Below are 19,466 nucleotides of genomic sequence, written 5' to 3'. Positions count from 1 at the left end.
AGAAATTTCTCATCTTAGTTCTAAAAGGGTTTTCCCCTTCAAAAGATTGTGCCCGTGGGTCCTAGTATCTACTACTAGCAGAAACATCTGCTCCATATCCAATTTATCTAGGCCTCTCACGATTCTGTAATCTTAAAATAGGAACCCCTCCCCCCCATATCTTTCCAAACTAGAGTACAGTTGAAGGATCCTCACATGACGAATCTTTCATCCCCAGGATCATTCTTGTAATTCTCTTCGGGACCTGCCCAAATGTCAGAACGGCCTTGCTAATTACGAGGCTCAAATCCACTCAATATTCCAAATGCAGTCTGATTGGAGACTTATACAAACTCAGTATACATCTCTGCTCTTGCCTCTCTTTTTCCTCGCCCTCTTGAAATGAAAGCCATTTGTCTTCCTAACTTACCAATGGAACCTGCATGTTAAGGTTAAGAGAATCCTAAACTAGGATTCAAGTCCTTTTGCACTTGAGATTTCCACAGCCTTTCACCATTTACAGAATAGTCTACAGCTCTACCAAAACATATAACCACACACTGCCACATTCAGCAAAACAAAAAAGTGGTAGGTGGAATACAATTGCCTAACCTATCCAAGTTTGGTTTACAGTAAGGAATCGGTAGCCAAGACACGAGAGATAGCATTTCAGAATATCATTTAGATTTTGGTACTTCCTCATTCATATAAAATGAAAATTACAAAGATATTCAAGCCTGAGAAGGCCTTCAGCAGTTAAAGCACACTGCTGATTCTTACGCCAATCTTAAAAATATACTATTGCAAGTTGAGGTTGTTCTGATAATTGAAGCTCTACTGTAAAAAAAGGGTCGATATAATATCTGCTGCTAAGTATAGGAGCAAAAACAAAAAACTTTGCATGTGTTCATACACGTTTGGCATTTGTGGGAAAGCTTGAGGATGGAGGAAGTGGGAGAAAGTCAGGGACTGTTTCAGAATTCTTTATTTCTATGATACAAGCAATGAATAATAAAAATCTTCCATTTCATCATTTCAATATGGTTAGCTAAAGCAGAATTTTGGAAATTCCTAGTGCCTCAGGATCATGAATGTTAACACTTGTACAGGTTAAAGTAGTGAACCCATGAGGTGAAACTAGTAAAAGCAAGGTTTTCCAGCCTTAGTTAATTTTGTTTAAACAGAATGCGACAAACTTGTATTTGTTACTCTAAAAACAAAAAAGCAAATAGAAAGAAAATGGACATTAGAAGCACAAGAAAACACAGAAAATGCTGTAAATACTCAGCAGGTCATAGAGATATACAGCACGGAAACTGATCTTTCCGTTCAACTTGTCAATGCTAACCGGATATGCTAAATAAATTTATTTTCATTTGCCAGCATTGGCCTATATCCCACTAACCCCTTCCTATTCATATACATTCAGAAGTCTCTTAAGTGTTGTAATTGTACCAGCCTCCACCAGTCCTCATTCCATACACACACACACACAGACCACCCTCTGCGTGAAAAACTTGCCACTTAGATCCTTTTTAAAATCATTCCTCTTTCACCTTAAAGCCAGGGGAAAAGACAAGGTCTTTTCCCCCTATCTCATGATTTTATTAGCCTCTATATAAAGGTCACCCCTCAGCCTCTGACACTCAGCCTCTCTCTGTAGCTCAAACCCTCCAAACCTGGCAACAATCCTTATCTATCTTTTCTGCACCCTTTCAAGTTTCACAACATCCTTCCTATAGGTCTGGCACGTCTGTTAACAGGAAAAAGTTAAGTGGATGGCCTTTCCTCAGAAACAGAGGAGGGGGGGGGAAAAAAAATAAAAAACCTAGTTCTATTCATAGACATTAAGTGGATATTGTTTTGAAGAAAGAGAGTGGGAAGAACAAAACTAAAATTGCTCTTGCTTCTAGATGGCAACAATTAAAGATCCTGTTATTCACACCTCCGCTAGATACATCTTGCTTGTTTTGTTTCTTTACTTGTCCTGTTCCTGCTCTTAGCTTGGCACCTTGAAACTTTGACAAACTTCTTCCGGCCTCCATCCTATCAGGCTTCCCCTTTTGTTCTTCCCTCCTCTAACTTGCTCAAAACCTATTCCATCTCAAAACTTTCTTCATTGCATTCATTAGAAGACCGTGGACCCAAAATGTTAACTCTTTCTCTCTCCACTGATACAACTTAAAGTTCTGGTGATATTCGTCAGGTTATTTTTAAAAGCACTAAATAAATGCACTTTATAAACGTAGGCTGGTAATAAAAAAAAAATCAGCACAGCAGAGATGTCAGTGTCATACAGCATTGAAACAGACCCTTTGGTCCAACTCTATGTTGACGGTTTCCTAAACTGAACTAGTCTCATTTGCCTGCATTTGGCCTCTATGCCTCAAAAGCCATTTGGATCGACAAGGTTTAAACTGCCTCAACCATTTCCTCTGGTAACTTGTTCCATATATACACAGACCACCTTGTGTGAAAACGTTGCCCCTCAGAGCCCTTTTAAATCTTTTCCCTCTCATATTAAAGATGTGCCCTCTAGTTTTGGACTCCCCTACCAGAACTTGGGGAAAGAGCTTATTCGTGTCCTTCATGATTTTATAAACCTCTAGGTCACTGATTAGCATCCTATGCTCCCAGGGCAGGGGGGTCCCCAGCCTATCCAGCCTTTCCTTATGACTCATCCTAGACTTGGTAACATCCTTGCAAATTTTCTAAGCACCCTTTCTAGTTTAATAACATCCTTCCTATAGCAGGGTGACTAAAATTGTATGGGGCACTCCAGATGTAGCCTTAACAAGACCATTTACAGGCAAAACATGGTGTGCCAACTCCTGTACTCAAATGTCTGACCAATGAAGGCACATGTGCTAAACTGTTTTCACCACCATATCTACCTATGACACCACTTTCAAGGAATATGTACATGTATCCTTAGATCTCCGTTTGACAACATTCCCCATGACCCGACCATTAACTATGCAAGTCGTGCCCTAGTTTGTCTTACTAAAAAGTGACACACCACACATTTATCCATATTATTAAACTCCATCTGCCATTCCCTTTCCCACCGGATCAAGATCCCATTGTACTAGATAATACGAGTGTTCTGAGAAAATAACTAAATACAGGGTTACCAAAAAAAAATGATTTATGCATCATGAAAGAATGGCAAATAAATAAGCTTCCAAATAGTTCATGTTGGCTAAAAGAAACAACTGATGTTTGCAGCCTGTTTCCTATTAATAATGAGAAATCTTCCAGTGGGCTTATGCTTAGATATCTTCAGGCAAAAAACCCTCAGTGCAAGGTTTTGCCTCAATAGGGTAAAATGCTGCATGTAGCACTTTTCAGTAACTTCATTACATACATTTAATGAGGTATCTTTCTCTTATCATTAAAAGAGGCCCTTCACAAAGAGTATCTCACAATATTTAGATTCCCTACAGTGTGGAAACAGGCCCTTTGGCCCAGCAAGTCCACACCGCCCCTTGAAGCATCCCACCCAGACCCATCCCCCTATAACCTATAACCCACACACCCCTGGACACTATGGGCAGTTTAGCATGGCCAATTCACCTAGCCTGCACATCTGTGGACTGTGGGAGGAAACCTGAGCACCCGGAGGAAACCCACGCAGACGTGAGGAGAATGTCTGTGTGGAGTTTGCACAGTCACCAGAAGCTGGAATCAAACCCGGGTCCCTGGCGCTGTGAGGCTGTAGTGCTAACCACTGAGCCACCGTGCCGCCCCAAAGGCTAAGAAGAAATACCAGCCCATGAGACGTGGACTCACAATTATCTGGAAATATCTGATCACCTTGCACACTCCAGGTCCTATAGGTACCGGTTAATGAGAGATTATCTCTCTCTTCCCTGACACTACACAGTCTCTAAAGCCGGTTCCTGAGGAATGAATCTTATGCTACTTTAAAAAAATAATGACATAGAGATCTGCCCCTGGAATCAGCTCCACTCCCGGTGAGTCAGAGTGCCCTACTCAAGGTATTTATCCAGCAGTTCCTGCTGATCACACCATCCTCCCCCAGCCCAGTCCGCTCTGCTGGGCTGCGCTATCCTCCCACCATTCCCGGAGCTTCTTGAATATGGTTAGAGCTGCAAGCATCCAAGAAAGTGGCATGTATTCCATCACAATCCTGACCTGTGCCTTTCAGATGAACATATAGTGACTGGTCCAATTCAGTTTCTGGTTAATATCACCTGCCAAGATGTTGGCAGTGAGGGAAAAAAAAAATAATATCGACCAATGCTAATACTATTGAATGTCAAAAGGATGATGATGACTAGACTTTCCCTTGTTGGGCTTAGTCATTGCCTGTCGCTTATGTGGCACAGATGTTACTTGTCAGTCAGCCCAAGTCTGTATACTGTCCAGGTCTTAAGATTTCAAATGACTATTTCAGTATCTATGGAGTCACACATGGTGCACATTGTATAATCATTGCTAAATATCTCTACTTGATGATCTTATGAAGGGAAGATCATTGGTGAAGCAGCTGAGGATGGTTGGACCTTGCATACAAATCGGAGGAACTCCAACATAGACATGCTCGAGCATAACTGACTGAACTCCAACAACTTTGCGTGTTCATCTTGACTCCAACAATTGGAGAGTTCTCCACAATCCCCACTGGCTCCAGGTTTTGCAGGAATTCTTGATTCCCCACTTAAAGAAAAACCAATATTTATTCTCATTTCATCTCTGGAATTCAGTACTTTCGTCCACATACAAGCCAAGGCTGTAATGAGCCAAGAGCTGAATAGTCTTGGCTGAACCCATATTAAGCAAATATGAGTCAGGTGTTCTTTTACTAGTGCTATTTGAAATTTGCTGATGATTGAAAGCAGAATGATGTGGTAATTTGGTTGCATTTGTCCTGTTTCTCTCTCACACACTAAATTCCTGGGCAATGTTCCACATTTCCAGGTGGATGTCAGTGTTGTAGCTGTACTTAAAGCTTGATAAGGGGGCTCAGCTGAGCTGGACATGTCAAAAGTTGTGTTTTTGGAATATTTTCAGGGCTAACAGCATCAGCAGTATCTAGTACCTTCAGTCATTTTGCATTAATGCTGATTAAATTCAGATCATGCGCGAGTCCAAATACAATGTTACTACATTACTGCATCGCCAAATAAATTTAGAATGAAAATGTCCCTTAAAAATCAAGAAGGAACCTTTAAGAGCCCTCCAAACATAAAATGGACAAGAGTCCTGGAATGAAGCTCATGGGACTGACAGTTTGTCTTCAACGATTAAATTTTTAAGTAGTGAAAATCCTAGGTAAGTTTCATTCAGTGACTTAACTCAAAACAGATTTCAATGTGGAATATAAAAATTAGTTAGTTCAGAAAAGCAAAAACCAAAGATTGGGATTTGCGTTCATAATGGATGCCATCCCCTTACAAATTTGCTAATTTTCATAAACAAAGTCAAAATAAATTGGTGCAAGGATAGAGAATGCATTGGAATCATTATTTAAGCAAATTTAATAACTGATTACTGACCACCACAATATAATAGTAGCAAAAAAAAGAGAAGAAACATATTCCACAATTAGTTTCATTATTTGTGGGATGTGGGCATCACTAGCTGGTCAGCATTTATTGCTCATCCCTAGATGCCATTGACAAGGCGGCAATGAGCGGCCTTCTTGAACCACTGCAGTCCACTTGCTGCAGGTTGAGCCAGAGTGTCATTAGGGAGGGAATTCCAGGATACTGATTGCGTTACAGAGTGAAGTAATGGTGATATATTTTGAAGTCAGGATGGTGAGTGGCTTGGAGGGGAACTTGGAAGGTGATGCTCCTATGTATCTGCTGCCCACGTCCTTCTAGATTGAAGTGGTAATGGGTTTGGAAGGTGTTGTCTGAGCACCTTGGGTGAATTACTGTGTGCATCCTCTAGGTAGTACATTCTGAAGCGACTGAACCTCAGTGGTGGAGGGAGTGGATGCAGTACCAATCAAGCAGGCTGCTCTGTCCTGAATGATGTTGAGCATCAAGTGTTTTTGGGGCTGCGCTCATCCAAGCAAGTGGGGAGTATTCCATCACACTCTTGACTCATGTCTTTTAGGTGGACAGGATTTTGGGAGTCAGGTGGTGTGTTACTTGCTGCAGTATTCCTAGCCTCTGACCTAGCTCTCGAAGCCTCTACATTTATGTGGTGAGTTCAGTTGAGCCTCTGGTCAAATAACCCCCAGGATGTGGATATTGGGGGAATTCAGTGATGGTAACACGATTGAATGCCAGGGGCTGTGGCAGATTCCCTTAAATCGGTGAATATCACAGCCTGGCATTTGTGTGGCATCAATGTTATTTGCTATGTGTCAGCTCAGGCCTGGTACTATTGCAGTCTAGATCTTGCTGCATTCGAGTATGGACTGCTTCAGTTTGAGGTGTTGTGAACAGCGCTGAACATTGCGCAATATTCACAAACATTCCCACTTCTGACCTTGAAGGGAAGATCATTGATGAAGCAGTTGAAGATGGTTGGACCTAGGACTCTACCCTGAGGAACTCCTGCAAAGATGAACTGGAGCTGACATGACTGACCTTCAACAATCTCACCATCTTCCAGCTAACTCTCCAGCCACTGGAGAATCTGTCCCCTGATAAAACTGAAGTCAGTGGTTGCTAGGACTCCTTGAGTAACCTGTTGTCAAAAGGCTGTTAATCTGACCTCATCTCTGGAATTCAACTCCTTTCTCTATGTTTCAGCCAAGACTGTAAATGAGGCCAGAAGCAGAATAGTCATGGCAAAACCCAAGCTGGGTGTCACTGAGCAGATTGCTGAGAAGCCGCTGCTTGATTGCACTATTGATGACACCCTCCATTGCTTTACTGACGGGACAGTAATTGGCCAGGTTGGATTGGTACTGCTTTTTACATACAGGATGTACCTGGGCAATTTTCCACATTGTCAGGTTGAGGCCAGTGTTGTAACTGTACTGGAACAGCAAGTTCTACAGCATAAGTCTTCAGTGCAATTGCTGGAATGATGTCTGGGCCAGCAACCTTTGCTGTATCTCATGTCTCCAAAGGTTTCTTGGTATCATGTGGCTGAAGACTGGTATCTGTAATGCTGGGTACCACAAGGAGGCCTAGATGCATCATCCACTCATCACTTCTGGTTGAAGATTGTTGCAAAGCTTCAGCCTTATCTTTGCACCAATGTGCTGGGCACTTTTGTCATGGAGGATAGGACAGCTTCTTCCTCCACAGTTGTTTAAATGTCTACCACCAATCAGGACTGCAAAGATTAGATCTGTTCAGTTGGTTGTAGGATCGCTTAGCTCTGTCTATCACTTGGTGCTTTTGCTGTTTAGCATGCAAGCAGCTTTGTTTGGTGACTTCACCAGGTTGAGGATGTTGGGCTTGTACTCATTGCAATTTAGAAGACTATGAGGAGACCTTACTGAGAGGTTGCTTTGTGTTATCTCAAACTCCAGAACTTTAATAACTGTTAATGAATCAAAAGATAAGTTGTTACACATGGAAAGCAGCAGTAATAACTCAGTCTGGAATAAGCTAGCAAGGAACAAGACAAGCTGTTACATTGAGAATATTCTTAAACCTTGGATTAATTTAGGGAAAGCAGACTTGTTATTAGCCTATTTGTAGTTCCATTTTCTCATGTGTTAAAGCAAAAAAAGGGAAATAAATGTAAATGCCTCAAAAGTTTGAGGTGGCACACATCTCAGCCTATGCAAGTTAGCAATCCAACTACTACTTAACATGACACTAAAGTTCCAAAAGGTCTGACCATATTCATACAAATCTTTATCATTTCAAGTGTAAACAATGGATCATTAATTGGTAAGTGGCTGAAACATTTAAATCCCCATGAGTGTACAGATTTGAGAGTGAAGTGAAGATCATGGTTTTGTTGCTGTATATCAAGATCTACCCATAAAAATAAAAAAATCAAATGTTAAATACCAAATAATTTTATTTGGAAGTGTTTTAAACTCACTTCAGATTTCGCTTTGAACCATTTTGGGCATTTGAGCCCTATAAGCCATACATGATCAATTCTGAGATTTAATCCACGTATCTCCGGCAACTCAACTAGTTCCAAACACAGCAGTGAGAGAGATTGCCCCTGACCAGGCTATTGTAGAGTTTAAAAAATCCAATTAAGTCCATGTATCCGAGAAGCCGTTTGGTAGCTCTGGTTCCAACGTTACAAGTTAGACAACATTTTTCACACTCCCTCAATAGTCTGTCGTCATTCAGCAGGTGGTGGTGGGGGGGGGGGGGGGGGGAGGAGGTGAATCAGTTCACTTCTCCTCAAACTCCTCTTGCTAATCTCAAAAGACTGACGTTCTTTCTAGTACTAACTTAGAACACTGCCTAATAAAGATGTAATTACTTAAAGGCCACCAGATCAGTAAGAAGTAGTCATTTACAAGATTTTAAATGCAAGAAAGAGCATTTTTTGTATCTGCTAACCATGAGAAAATCAATCAAGAGGCATCACCAAGCTACACAGGTGAAAGAAGCTGAAAAGGAATAATGTCCAGAACAAAAACGATGATGGGAACATAAAGTCTTCAGCATATCCTTGTGGCATTGGCTTTCAACTAGAAACCATGATTGTTTGTTTGCAGTCTGTACTTGAGGCAAATGTGTCAGTTGTCCTTTGGTTCTTGATGTTCTGATGTTTCTTTTTTTTTAAAAAAAGTATCAGATCTATCACAAGTCACTTCCTTAAGTAGGCACTTTCTCCAGCTGGTTCTAGTCACAAATCTACTTTCTCTGCTCTGCCTGAAGTGGTTCCCTGAAATAGGCAAACTTGTTTTGATTTCAATGCTAGCATTTGTTGCTTCCAAGGCTAATAATTGCAAATGTAAGTTTCACTTGATTTTGATTTAGACCTCCAATTTATTTCATTGCCAGAGTGTTTCTTCATGCTCTACTGGATACACTAGTTTGTTACTTTTTTAAAATAAGCTTCAGTTCAGATGATTTTAATCTATTCCAATTGGTTTCATAAAGTTTGGCTAACCAGTATGCTCAGCCAATTACTGTAGCCATTTTAAGTCCATGTTCTCATAGCACATGTTCTTATTTTACCTAAATAGTGCATACCAGTTCATTAATGTTGCCACAAGTGAAGTCAGTTGTGAAATTATAATTTTTCAGTCCAAGTTATGACAATCAGGTTCAACTGGGGATATATTTAGGAGTTTTAAATATGCAAAATTATATCTACTAAAACCAAAAAGGATACCAAGGACTTTAAAATAAAGCAACTCAATGCTTAGAGATAGTAGGAACTGTAGATGCTGGAGAATCTGAGATAACAAGGTGTAGAGCTGGATGAACACAGCAGGCCAAGCTGCAGAGGAGCAGGAAGGAAGAAGGGTCTCAGCCCAAAACATCAGCCTTCCTGCTCCTCTGATGCTGTTTGCCCTGCTGTGCTCATGCAGCTCTACACCATGTTGTTATCTCTATGCTTAATCAGCGTGGACTAGAATGACATTCCTGGTTATTTCGTTATCCCCTGCTCCACTGCCATAGTAAAAATATTCATATTCACAGTTTAAAAAAGGCCTACATCTGAAATTTTAATCTCTCTTTACCAGTGTCAATGATGTTTTAAACCACATTTCAAATTTTTAGTGCCTTCAGTTTATTTTTAATTGTCATAAAAGTCATACAAATGGTATGTTCATTTGCTTGTCCTCCAACAGCAAAATGACAAATACATTTTTTTGTAGAGAGTTCTTTAAAAATGACACAAGTCTGATCTTTGCTAAATGAGTATCCACAGATTGGTGTCTTTGGATCCCCATTGTTCAGAGTAAGAATCATTGATTTTTTCCAGGGAAGATTTGCTCAATTGGTGTTTATATGCAGTCAGGTGTATTCATAAACGGTTGTCTTTTCAGAAAGTTGCTCCTACTTATTGACATCTATTTTCCACAGTTCAGAAGCTTTTTTAAAGTAGTCCTTAGTTCTTCTGCTGTCCATTAGCAGATGAACTCAGCTGTAAATGCAGAGCAAAACAAAAAAGTCTGGAGATTCTCAGCAGACAGACATTCACATTTAAATTTCTGGTGCGGCCACACTTGGACCATTGTGTACAGTTCTGGTCACCACATTATAGGAAGGATGTGGAAGCACTGTAGAGGAGATTTACCAAGATGTTGCTTTGTATTGAGGGAAGGTCTTATGAGGAAAGGCTAAGGGACTTGAGGCGGTTTTCGTTAGAGAAGGTGGTTAAGAGGTGAGTTAATAGAAACATACAAAGATGATCAGAGGATTAGCCAGGGCAGACAGTGAGAGCCTTTTTCCTCGATGGTGATGGCTAGCCTGAGGGGACATAGCTTTAAATTGAAGTGTGATAGATATAGGACAGATGTCAGAGGTAGGTTCTTTACTCAGCAGAAAGGGCATGGAATGCCCTGCCTGCAAATAGTAGACGCGATAACTTTAAGAGCATTTAAATGGTCATTAGACAAACATATGGATGATAACGGAACAGTGTTGGTTAGACAGGCTTCAGATTGGTTTCACAGATTGGCGCAACATCAAAGGCCAAATGGCCTGTATTACACTGTAATGTTCTATGTTCTATCGTAGTCATACCCTCATGATCAGTGCATCCATTAATAGCAGATCAGTTTGAAGTAGTTGGCGGTCTTGCCATCCGATCTTTATTAACTGTCTCAGGCAGCTCATGGTATGGATATGTCATCTGAGCTTCACAAGTACAAAACATACCTGTTAGAACAGCAATTTGGTCATACTGGAAGGATAGTTTTTGAAGTAATGACATACTTGGTGCATTATTTATAAAGCCTGGGAACATGAATGTTTAATTAACAACTTCTTAATCTGACTTGTAACACTTCCGAATAGAGTCATCTGTAGACTTTAAAATAGCACCTGTACTCTAAAGTCATTAACATATAATCAAGAAAAACAGAACTCCTTACACACAGGTGGGAAACATTGCTTAGTACAATCCTTCAGTCCAAAAAACAACTACTAAGCACAAAATAAAAACCGAAAGAACTGCAGATGCTGTAAAGCAGGAACAAAAAAACCAGAAGTTGCTGGAAAAGCTCAGCAGGTCTGGCAGCATCTGTGAAGGCAAAAAAACCAGAAGAGTTAAGGTTTTGGATCCTGTGACCCTTCCATCTGAGAAAGGGTCACTGTACCTGAAATATTTACTGATATTTTTCTTTACAGAAGCTGCCAGACCGCTAACCACAAGTCTGACCAAGAAACAATTTATATTCATGTTGTTAATATCTATCGGATGGCATGAATTCTAATTTTACTAACACACCTATGTGTCTCATCAAATGCTATTTGATAGCCCATGTATACTGTATTAAAACACATTAATCCTTTGTAATCTGATCAAAAACTTAAACTGCTCAATTATAATTTGCCCTTAAGAAATCAAAACTGAATTAACTTGCAGGAGGCTGCTATTGTTGTCCCAAATAACATTTTTCTAAAGGCTTCCCCACTAAAGGGGAAATGAATTACTATGTGGTCACTGGCCTTAACCTTAAATCTGTATCAGTGATAATGGGAACTGCAGAGGCTGGAGAATCCAAGATAACAAAGTGTGGAGCTGGATGAACACAGTGGGCCAAGCAGCCTCTCAGGAGCACAAAAGCTGACGTTTCGGGCCTAGACCCTTCAGAGAGGGGGATGGGGAGAGGGAACTGGAATAAATAGGGAGAGAGGGGGGAGGCAGACCGAAGATGGAGAGAGGAGAGTATAGGTGGGGAGGTAGGGAGGGGATAGGTCAGTCCAGGGAAGATGGACAGGTCAAGGAGGCAGGAAATGGCGGTGCAGCTTGAGGTGAGTGAAAGGGATGGGTGAGAGGAAGAACAGGTTAGGGAGGCAGAGACAGGCTGGCTGGTTTTGGGATGCAGTGGGGGGGGGGGGGGGGGGGCGCGAGGTAGAGGGGAGATTTTGAAACTTGTGAAGTACATATTGATACCATTGGGCTGCAGGGTTCCCAAGCGGAATACAAGTTGCTGTTCCTGCAACTTTCAGGTGGCATCATTGTGGCACTGCAGGAGGCCCATGATGGCCATGTCATCTAAGGAATTGGGGGGGGGGGGGGGGGGTGAGTTAAAATGGTTCACGACTGGGAGGTGCAGTTGGCTATTGGGAACCGAGCAGAGGTGTTCTGCAAAGTGGTCCCCAAGCCTCCGCTTGGTTTCCCCAATGGAGAGGAAGCCACACCGGGTACAATGGACACAATATACCACATTAGCAGAAGTGCAGGTGAATCTCTGCTTAATATAAAAAAGTCATCTTGGGGCCTGGGACGGGGGTGAGGGAGGTGGTGTGGGGGCAAGTGTAGCACTTCCTGCAGTTGCAGGGGAAGGTGCCGGGTGTTGTGGGGTTGGAGGGGAGTGTGGAGCGAACAAGGGAGTCCCGGAGAGAGTGGTCTTTCTGGAAGGCAGACAAGGGTGGGGATGGAAAAATGTCTTGGTGGTGGGGTCAGATTGTAGATGGCAGAAGTGTTGGAGGATGATGAGTTGTATCCGGAGGTTGGTGGGGTGGAGAGAGAACGACAGGGATCCTCTGGGGGCGGTTGTGGCAGGGGCAGGGTGTGAGGGATGTGTTGTGGTTTGGCTGGTTTTGGGATGCAGTGGGGGAATTTGGGCTGGTACCAGCCCAGCTTGTCCCCTCCCCCCACTGCATCCAAAACCAGCCCAGCCTGTCTCTGCTTCCCTAACTTGTTCTTCCTCTCACCCATCCCTTCCTCCCATCTCAAGCCACATCTCCATTTCCTACCTACTAACCTCACCCCACATCCTTGACCGGTCCGTCTTCCCTGGACTGACCTATCCCCTCCCTACCTCCTCACCTATCTTCTTTTGTCTCCATCTTCAGTCCACCTCCCCCTATTTATTCCAGAACCCTCTCCCCATCCCCCTCTGAAGGAGGGTCTAGGCCTGAAATGTCAGCTTTTGTGCTCTTAAGATGCTGCTTGGCCTGCTGTGTTCATCCAGCTCCACACTTTGTCATCTTAACCTTAAACCTACTTGGCACAAAGGGTCAAACATCTGTAACTGACCAGTCCTCTGGCAGCATCCCTGTATCTAAGGAGGACTAGAAGTTTCTGATTAGAGCCTTTGCAATTTCCACTGTTTCCTTCCTCAGCATCCTAAGATACATCTCAACCAGTACTAATGACTTATCAGCATTAGGTACCTCCTCCACATCAAGTTTTATTCAATACAGTCTCTTAATTTCCTCTTTCACAATGGTTTGGGCAGCATCATCTTCCTTGGTAAAGACAGGTCCAAAGTGCTAATTTAGCACCTCAGCTGAGCTGTCCATTCCATGTATAATTATATTTTTTTGGTCCCTAGCAGACTCACCACCTCCCTTTTACTATTTAGCCCAATGGAAGACTTTTGGATTTCCTTTTATGTTAACTGTCAGCTTCTTCTTGTTCTCTAAATCAACTTGTGTCATGGAAACGTCCCTCATCCTGGGCGAGGGTCATAAAAACACAAGCCAAAGTATTCAGTCAAATTCTTTCGCTCATTCTCTTTATTTATGAGTATTTTAAAAGGTTGAAGAGTGCCAGTTAATGTGACCTTCACTCAGACTACTGAAAGCCAGGAGAAACAAAAAAAGTGCAAATAAAAATACCAAAACACAATTTGTTACAAAGAAGGAGGTGGAACTCTCCAAATCCTCCATTGCTTGAGTCATTGTGGGAATTATTTGACTATTTTATTTAAAGTGAGTCTGGACACCTAATCCTTGGAGATGATTTTTATTGTCAGTTTTAAATGGCTTTGAGGAGTCAAAGACAATACCACAATGCATTTCCTCAGGGAATTCATTATTTTTTATCAATTGTCACATGTTTTGTGACTCTCCTCTGAATACCCACATTTGATGACTGAAAATATTTTGCGCACATACACCAATCAAATTTCCACACGACCAGCTCCCACAAACAGCAATACTGGAAGTCCTCACTTCACATCATCCTGCATAACAAATGTTGATCTCCAATAAATATTTTGCATTCACATGGTGTTGCTGCTGCATCTGCATAACATTGCCACATGCCTAGATGTTGATCTGTGAATCCCATATCTAATCCCATGAATGGAGACATTAAGCCTGGCTGTAAGCAGCCAGGATTTTTAGTTCTGCTGGTCTCAGGGAACACTGTCCTGCAGTGTTCGCAATGGGTCCCTTTAAAGAATATTGGCTAAACATTTTATACATCTCCAGATCCTAACTACTCACGATATGGTTGGGGGGGGGGGGGGGGGGGGGGGGGGGGGGGAGGAGGAGAAAGAGACACAAGGAAGGGTTTTCTTACATCATCTTAGAATCTATGCCCACTCATTATTGCTCCTGCATGAGAAGGAACAGGTTTTCCCTATTTATCTATTCAACTTGCTCATGACTTTCATAATCTCCTCTCAGCCTGCTTTCTAAAGAAAAACACAGTCCCAATAGCTTCATAGGGGCAGGACAGCAGCTCAGTGGTTAGCCATGCAGCCTCACAGCACCAGGGGCCAGGTTTCATAGAATCCCTACAGCGTGGAAACAGGCCCTTCAGCCCACTAAGTCCACACGAAACCTCAGAGCATCCCAACCCGACCCATCTCCCTATAACCCACCTAATCTACACACCCCTAAACACTATTGGTATTTTAGCATGGCCAATTTCCCCTAACTTGCACATCTTTGGACTACGGGAGGAAACTGGAGGAAGCCCACACAGACATGGGGAGAATGTCTGTCTGTGTGGAGTTTGCACAGTCACCCGAGGCTGGAATCAAACCCAGGCCCCTGGCACTGAGAAGCAGCAGTCCTAACCACTGAACCACTATGCTGACCTTGATTCCAGCCTTGGGTGACAGTCCATATGGAGTTTGCACATTCTCCCTGACTGCATGGGTTTCTTTCCATGGTCCAAAACTGTGCAGATTATGGTGGATTGGCCATGCAAAATTGCCTGTAGTGTGCAGGCTAGGTGGATTAGCCATCAGAAACACAGGGTTACAAGAAGTGGATGGGTGGGATACCCTTCAGAAGGCTGGTGTGGAGTCAGCAGCCTGCTTCCATACTGTAGCGATTCTAATGATTCTTTATTCTGATAAGTAATGTTTTTCATTCCTGGAGTGATTCTTGTACATCATTTCTGCACCGTCTCCAAGGCATTTGCACTCTTCCTGTGACATGACACCCACAACACTGCACATAACTCTAACTGAGGTCTAACAAGTGTCTGATACAAGTTCACTATTACCTCCTTACTCTATGCCCCTATTAATGTCTCCCGTCCCTGTACTCGCTTTAGAATTATATCCCACCCGGTTACACTGACTTTCAAAATGCAAGAGGCCAAGTGACCTACTCCTGTTCCTATTTTCTCCGTTTCTTCCGACCGCAAAAAGCATCATCCCACTTTTCTGTATTAAGCGTCACTACCACCTATCCATCCATCCATCCTACCAGTTCGCCAACGTCCTTTTGGAACTTCATACAGTTTAACATTTCAGATGATCTGCAAACGTTGAAGTTGTCCGCTGAGCGCCAAGATCCAGATCGTTCATATAAGTCAGGAGAAGCAAGATATCACAAAACAGGATGCCTTCAACGTGATCAATAATCATTCCTTGCCCCCAAACTTACCATGGACTAATTTCTTCATCTCATTGTATCGGCTCCACAGATAAGTTTTGTTCTCCATCTTCCCTGCTGTACTGGGTCTGCTGGCGTCAATGGGATCCGCTGGACTATGCCGAGAAGCCCGACTGCGTTTCTCATAGCTTTCAAAAGGCAGCACATCAACACCTTTTGTGCAAAATCCCGGGGCTAAACCAGCGGCGGAAAACTTCACCGCCTTCCAGTGCAAAGATGCAGAGAGAGACTTGATAAATAAGCTAGCCATGGTGCTGTCTGACAATTCCCTTCGTGCAGGACGTGCAGTACACCAGAGCCTTTTTAAGCCTTTAGAAGAACACGTTGTTGCGATCCAACCCTTTACTGCACGGATCAGCATTTAATCGTTTTCAGTTGATCAGGCTTAAAGCGCTGGCAACAAACAAAGGACTCTCCAATCAAAAGCCTGCCCTTTGCGGCTGGGAACCAATCCTCTTTGGGAAATCTCCCTTTTTCCACAGCCAATGGAGGAGGGCACATGTTAATTTCTCATTTCTGGTCGGAAAAGGCTGGAGAAAATCATGGAGGGTGCAGCTAGTTGTGAATGCACGGGGAGGAAATTACTATCAACCCAGAGAACGGTCTTTGCATTATAATGAAACTAAAAACATGCAGAGTCCGAAACTGCAATAAAGGCAACAAAAAAATGCTGAAAAGGCGTTCCCCTGTTGTCACAGGTGAATGGAAAATGTTCCATTCTAAGCCCCTTATTCAGAATTTAGAGTACATTGAAGAAAAGATACGAATAATTCTCTCAAAGCGACAGAAGAACATAAACATTAATGGCCTTACAACGAAAAATGGACCTACAAAATTAAACCAAAACGTTGCTTTTGAAAACAATGGGAAATAAACTCGACCGAGAAGCAATGCAGGCTACTGATTTGATCTTATTAGTTTGTGTTAATGCCGAAGAGAAATGATCCTGGAATTGGCATTGAGAACAGGAAAGGGCGTTAAAGCGAAATCACAGAGAGGGATCAGGTTCATATGACAAATGGAAGTCTTCGTAAAATCTTATTCATAAGTAGCTCATCCAAATCTCTACTGCTCATACAAATAGCCAAGTTCATCCATTATCTTTGTGTTTCTATTCCTGAACAGCAATATCTTAAATGCAATGCTCTTGACCCAGTAGTCAAATCACTTCTCTCTTATTCCTTCTAGCCCAATAACACAGTTAGATTGCTGCATTCTTCCAATTCTGACCTACACCCTAAATATTGGAATTGCATCCCTCCCTCCCTCCTACTTTGGGATGCACTGTAACGCCTATCTCTTTGTCTAGCTTTTATTTACCTGTTAAAATATCTCTATGTGGTGTAATATTAAATTTAGTTTGATAATGCTCCTTGGAAATTTTTACTGCATTAACGATGCTATATAAATGAAAGTTTTTGTTGTAAAGGAGATACACTAGGAACTGTTAAAAAAGTGCATGTAGTATTGGGGTTTGTACAAATAGAACAGTATAGATAATCTCAGGAAATGATTCCATTGAACATAGAACAGTACAGCGCAGTACAGGCCCTTTGGCCCATGATGTTGTGCCGAACTTTTACCCTATACCTAAGGTCTGTCTAATCTCCAACCCTACCTTATACTATCATCCATATGCCTATCTAATAGCCGCTTAAATGCCCCTAATGAAGCTGACTCCACTACCCTCTCCAGCAATACATTCCACGCCCCTACCACTCTCTGAGTAAAGAACCTACCTCTGACCTCTCCCCTATGGCTACCTCCACTCACTTTAAAACAATGCCCCCTCATAATAGCTACCTCCACCCGAGGAAAAAGTCTCTGGCTGTCCACTCTATCTGTACATCTGATCATTTTGTACACCTCTATCAAGTCACCTCTCATACTTCGTCATTCAAAAGAGAAAAGCCCTAGCTCCCTCAACCTTTCCTCGTAAGACCTTCCCTCCATTCCAGGCAACATCCTGGTAAATCTCCTCTGCACCTTTTCCAACATTTCCACATCTTTCCTGTAATGCGGTGACCAGAACTGGACACAATAGTCCAGATGTGGCCAAACCAGGCTTTTGTATATGTCACAAGATCTTGCAGCCGACTAATATGAAGCTACAATAAGGTTCTTCTTAAATAAAATTAACATTTTCACTACATCAGCAAAGTAAATATTGCTTATTGGCACAGCAAGACTATTATATGGTGATATTGGGTGAAAGAACAATATGGAAAAGTACTTGCTATTGCCAAGTAGCTTTCGCCAGATCATCATTCTTAATCGAGTGAAAGCTTTTTTTTAATGCATCCATGGGAGTGGAGGATTGTTGATTTATTTCTTTTCCCTAACTTGGCTGATTTAGTGCCAAAGTTTTAAATGATATTATAATGTATCTGGCCTGTTAAAAAGTTGAGTAACTCTCAGGCCAACATGTTATTGCATGCAATGGTGACTATGCAGACGATATTCACTCAGGCAAGAGATCAATGATGGAAAAATTGACATGCAAGGACATAACTGAAGCGTTCAATGCCTATTTCAATCTGTCAAATAAAAGATCATTGTCAAGCAGGTTAATTTAGGGAGCAAATCCACTGACAAAGGGAAAGTATTCACACTTTTATCAATGATCTGTACTGATTTGAAGTGATCTAAAAGCCTGACAGTTTAAAGGAACTAATTATTGTCAGAGTCTTAACTGAAGTATTTGCTATGACCAGGTGAGGATGGGTAAATCAGCTGACCCCTTTTCAATCTCCTTGCTGGTGATAACAAAGATTTTATGTTTTATTTGTTTGATATACTGTGATGCGAATAATTACCAGCTTATGGTTGGGGAAGTTTGCTGTCACCATTCTCTTTTATTGAATGGGTCTGAGGGTCTAACTGGTTCGCAGTAGTGGGAGAAAACCACTGCTAAGTCTTGATGAGAAGACACTCTTACCTTAAACGAGATGTGATTTATTGCATGATAGCAATCAGACTCAAGTTACATTAGTAAATTAGAATTGGTTGTCAAGGTAATTGGAAGATATGTGGACATGGGTCTTCACTTTATAACATTCTAAGTTATTCTGCCTTGTTTTCGACCCAAATCCTTGTGGTACTTCAGATTTGCTGGAACTTAAAGCAATCATCAACAGTCTTGTAGAACCATTATATTCCTCTCATTTATATATGCCTAATTACATTTACCATTACTCCACCTCCCCACAAGACTCTCACTTGAGAAATTCAGGCTCTCGAGAGATTTCACAATTCTTCTAGAATGTGACCTCTTTGGCCTTGGAAAATTTTGAGGACAATGATCATAAACCTTTTAAAGAATGAGACTGGAGCAGTAACAATGGGCAGCCAGTGGTGCAGGAGTATCTGCCCAGCAGTGAAAGACGGTGCCGGAGGATCAGGGACGTTGATATTGGTTGAGTCCAGTATAGATGGCGGCAAAGCGGTGGAGAGGGATGATAGCACAGGCAATCATGTTGTTGATGGTGACAATTTGGCTCAGGACCGATGTACTGTCTTTAAGATTCTTTCCATTATTCTTATATTATTCAAAATGGTGCCGAATCATGGCGACAAAATGAAATTAAAGCTTTTCACTGTGTTTTCTTGTATTCTTACCATAAAATACATGCAACAATAAAATCATTCATTAATTCATTAATCACAATAATTACCATGAGAGAAAAAGTATTAGAGAAATTAATGAGGTTAAAGACCAAGAAGCCCCCTGGGCCTGATGGGTTGCAATCTAGGATTTTAAAGAATCTAGCTGCTGAGATGGTAGTAATCTTCTAAGAAGCCTTAGATTCT

At 41.9% G+C, this 19,466-nt stretch overlaps 1 protein-coding gene across 1 annotated transcript in view; it reads right to left on the bottom strand.

The window, feature by feature from the left end:
* The window catches only part of LOC125460336 (5'-nucleotidase domain-containing protein 2-like), a 68,005-nt gene extending 51,833 nt beyond the window's left edge, over positions 1-16,172 (bottom strand). The window contains exon 1 of the mRNA XM_048547721.2: positions 15,648-16,172. Coding sequence (XP_048403678.1) covers positions 15,648-16,017 — 370 coding nt within the window. The 5' untranslated portion in view covers positions 16,018-16,172. The remainder of the gene's footprint in view (positions 1-15,647) is intronic.
* Between the last annotated feature and the right edge of the window lie 3,294 nt (positions 16,173-19,466).

This window comes from Stegostoma tigrinum, chromosome 11 (assembly GCF_030684315.1).
Source record: "Stegostoma tigrinum isolate sSteTig4 chromosome 11, sSteTig4.hap1, whole genome shotgun sequence".
Taxonomy (NCBI): Eukaryota; Metazoa; Chordata; class Chondrichthyes; order Orectolobiformes; family Stegostomatidae; genus Stegostoma; species Stegostoma tigrinum.
The sequence above is the reverse complement of the archived record's forward strand: the minus strand, read 5'-3'. Positions and strand labels throughout refer to the sequence as shown.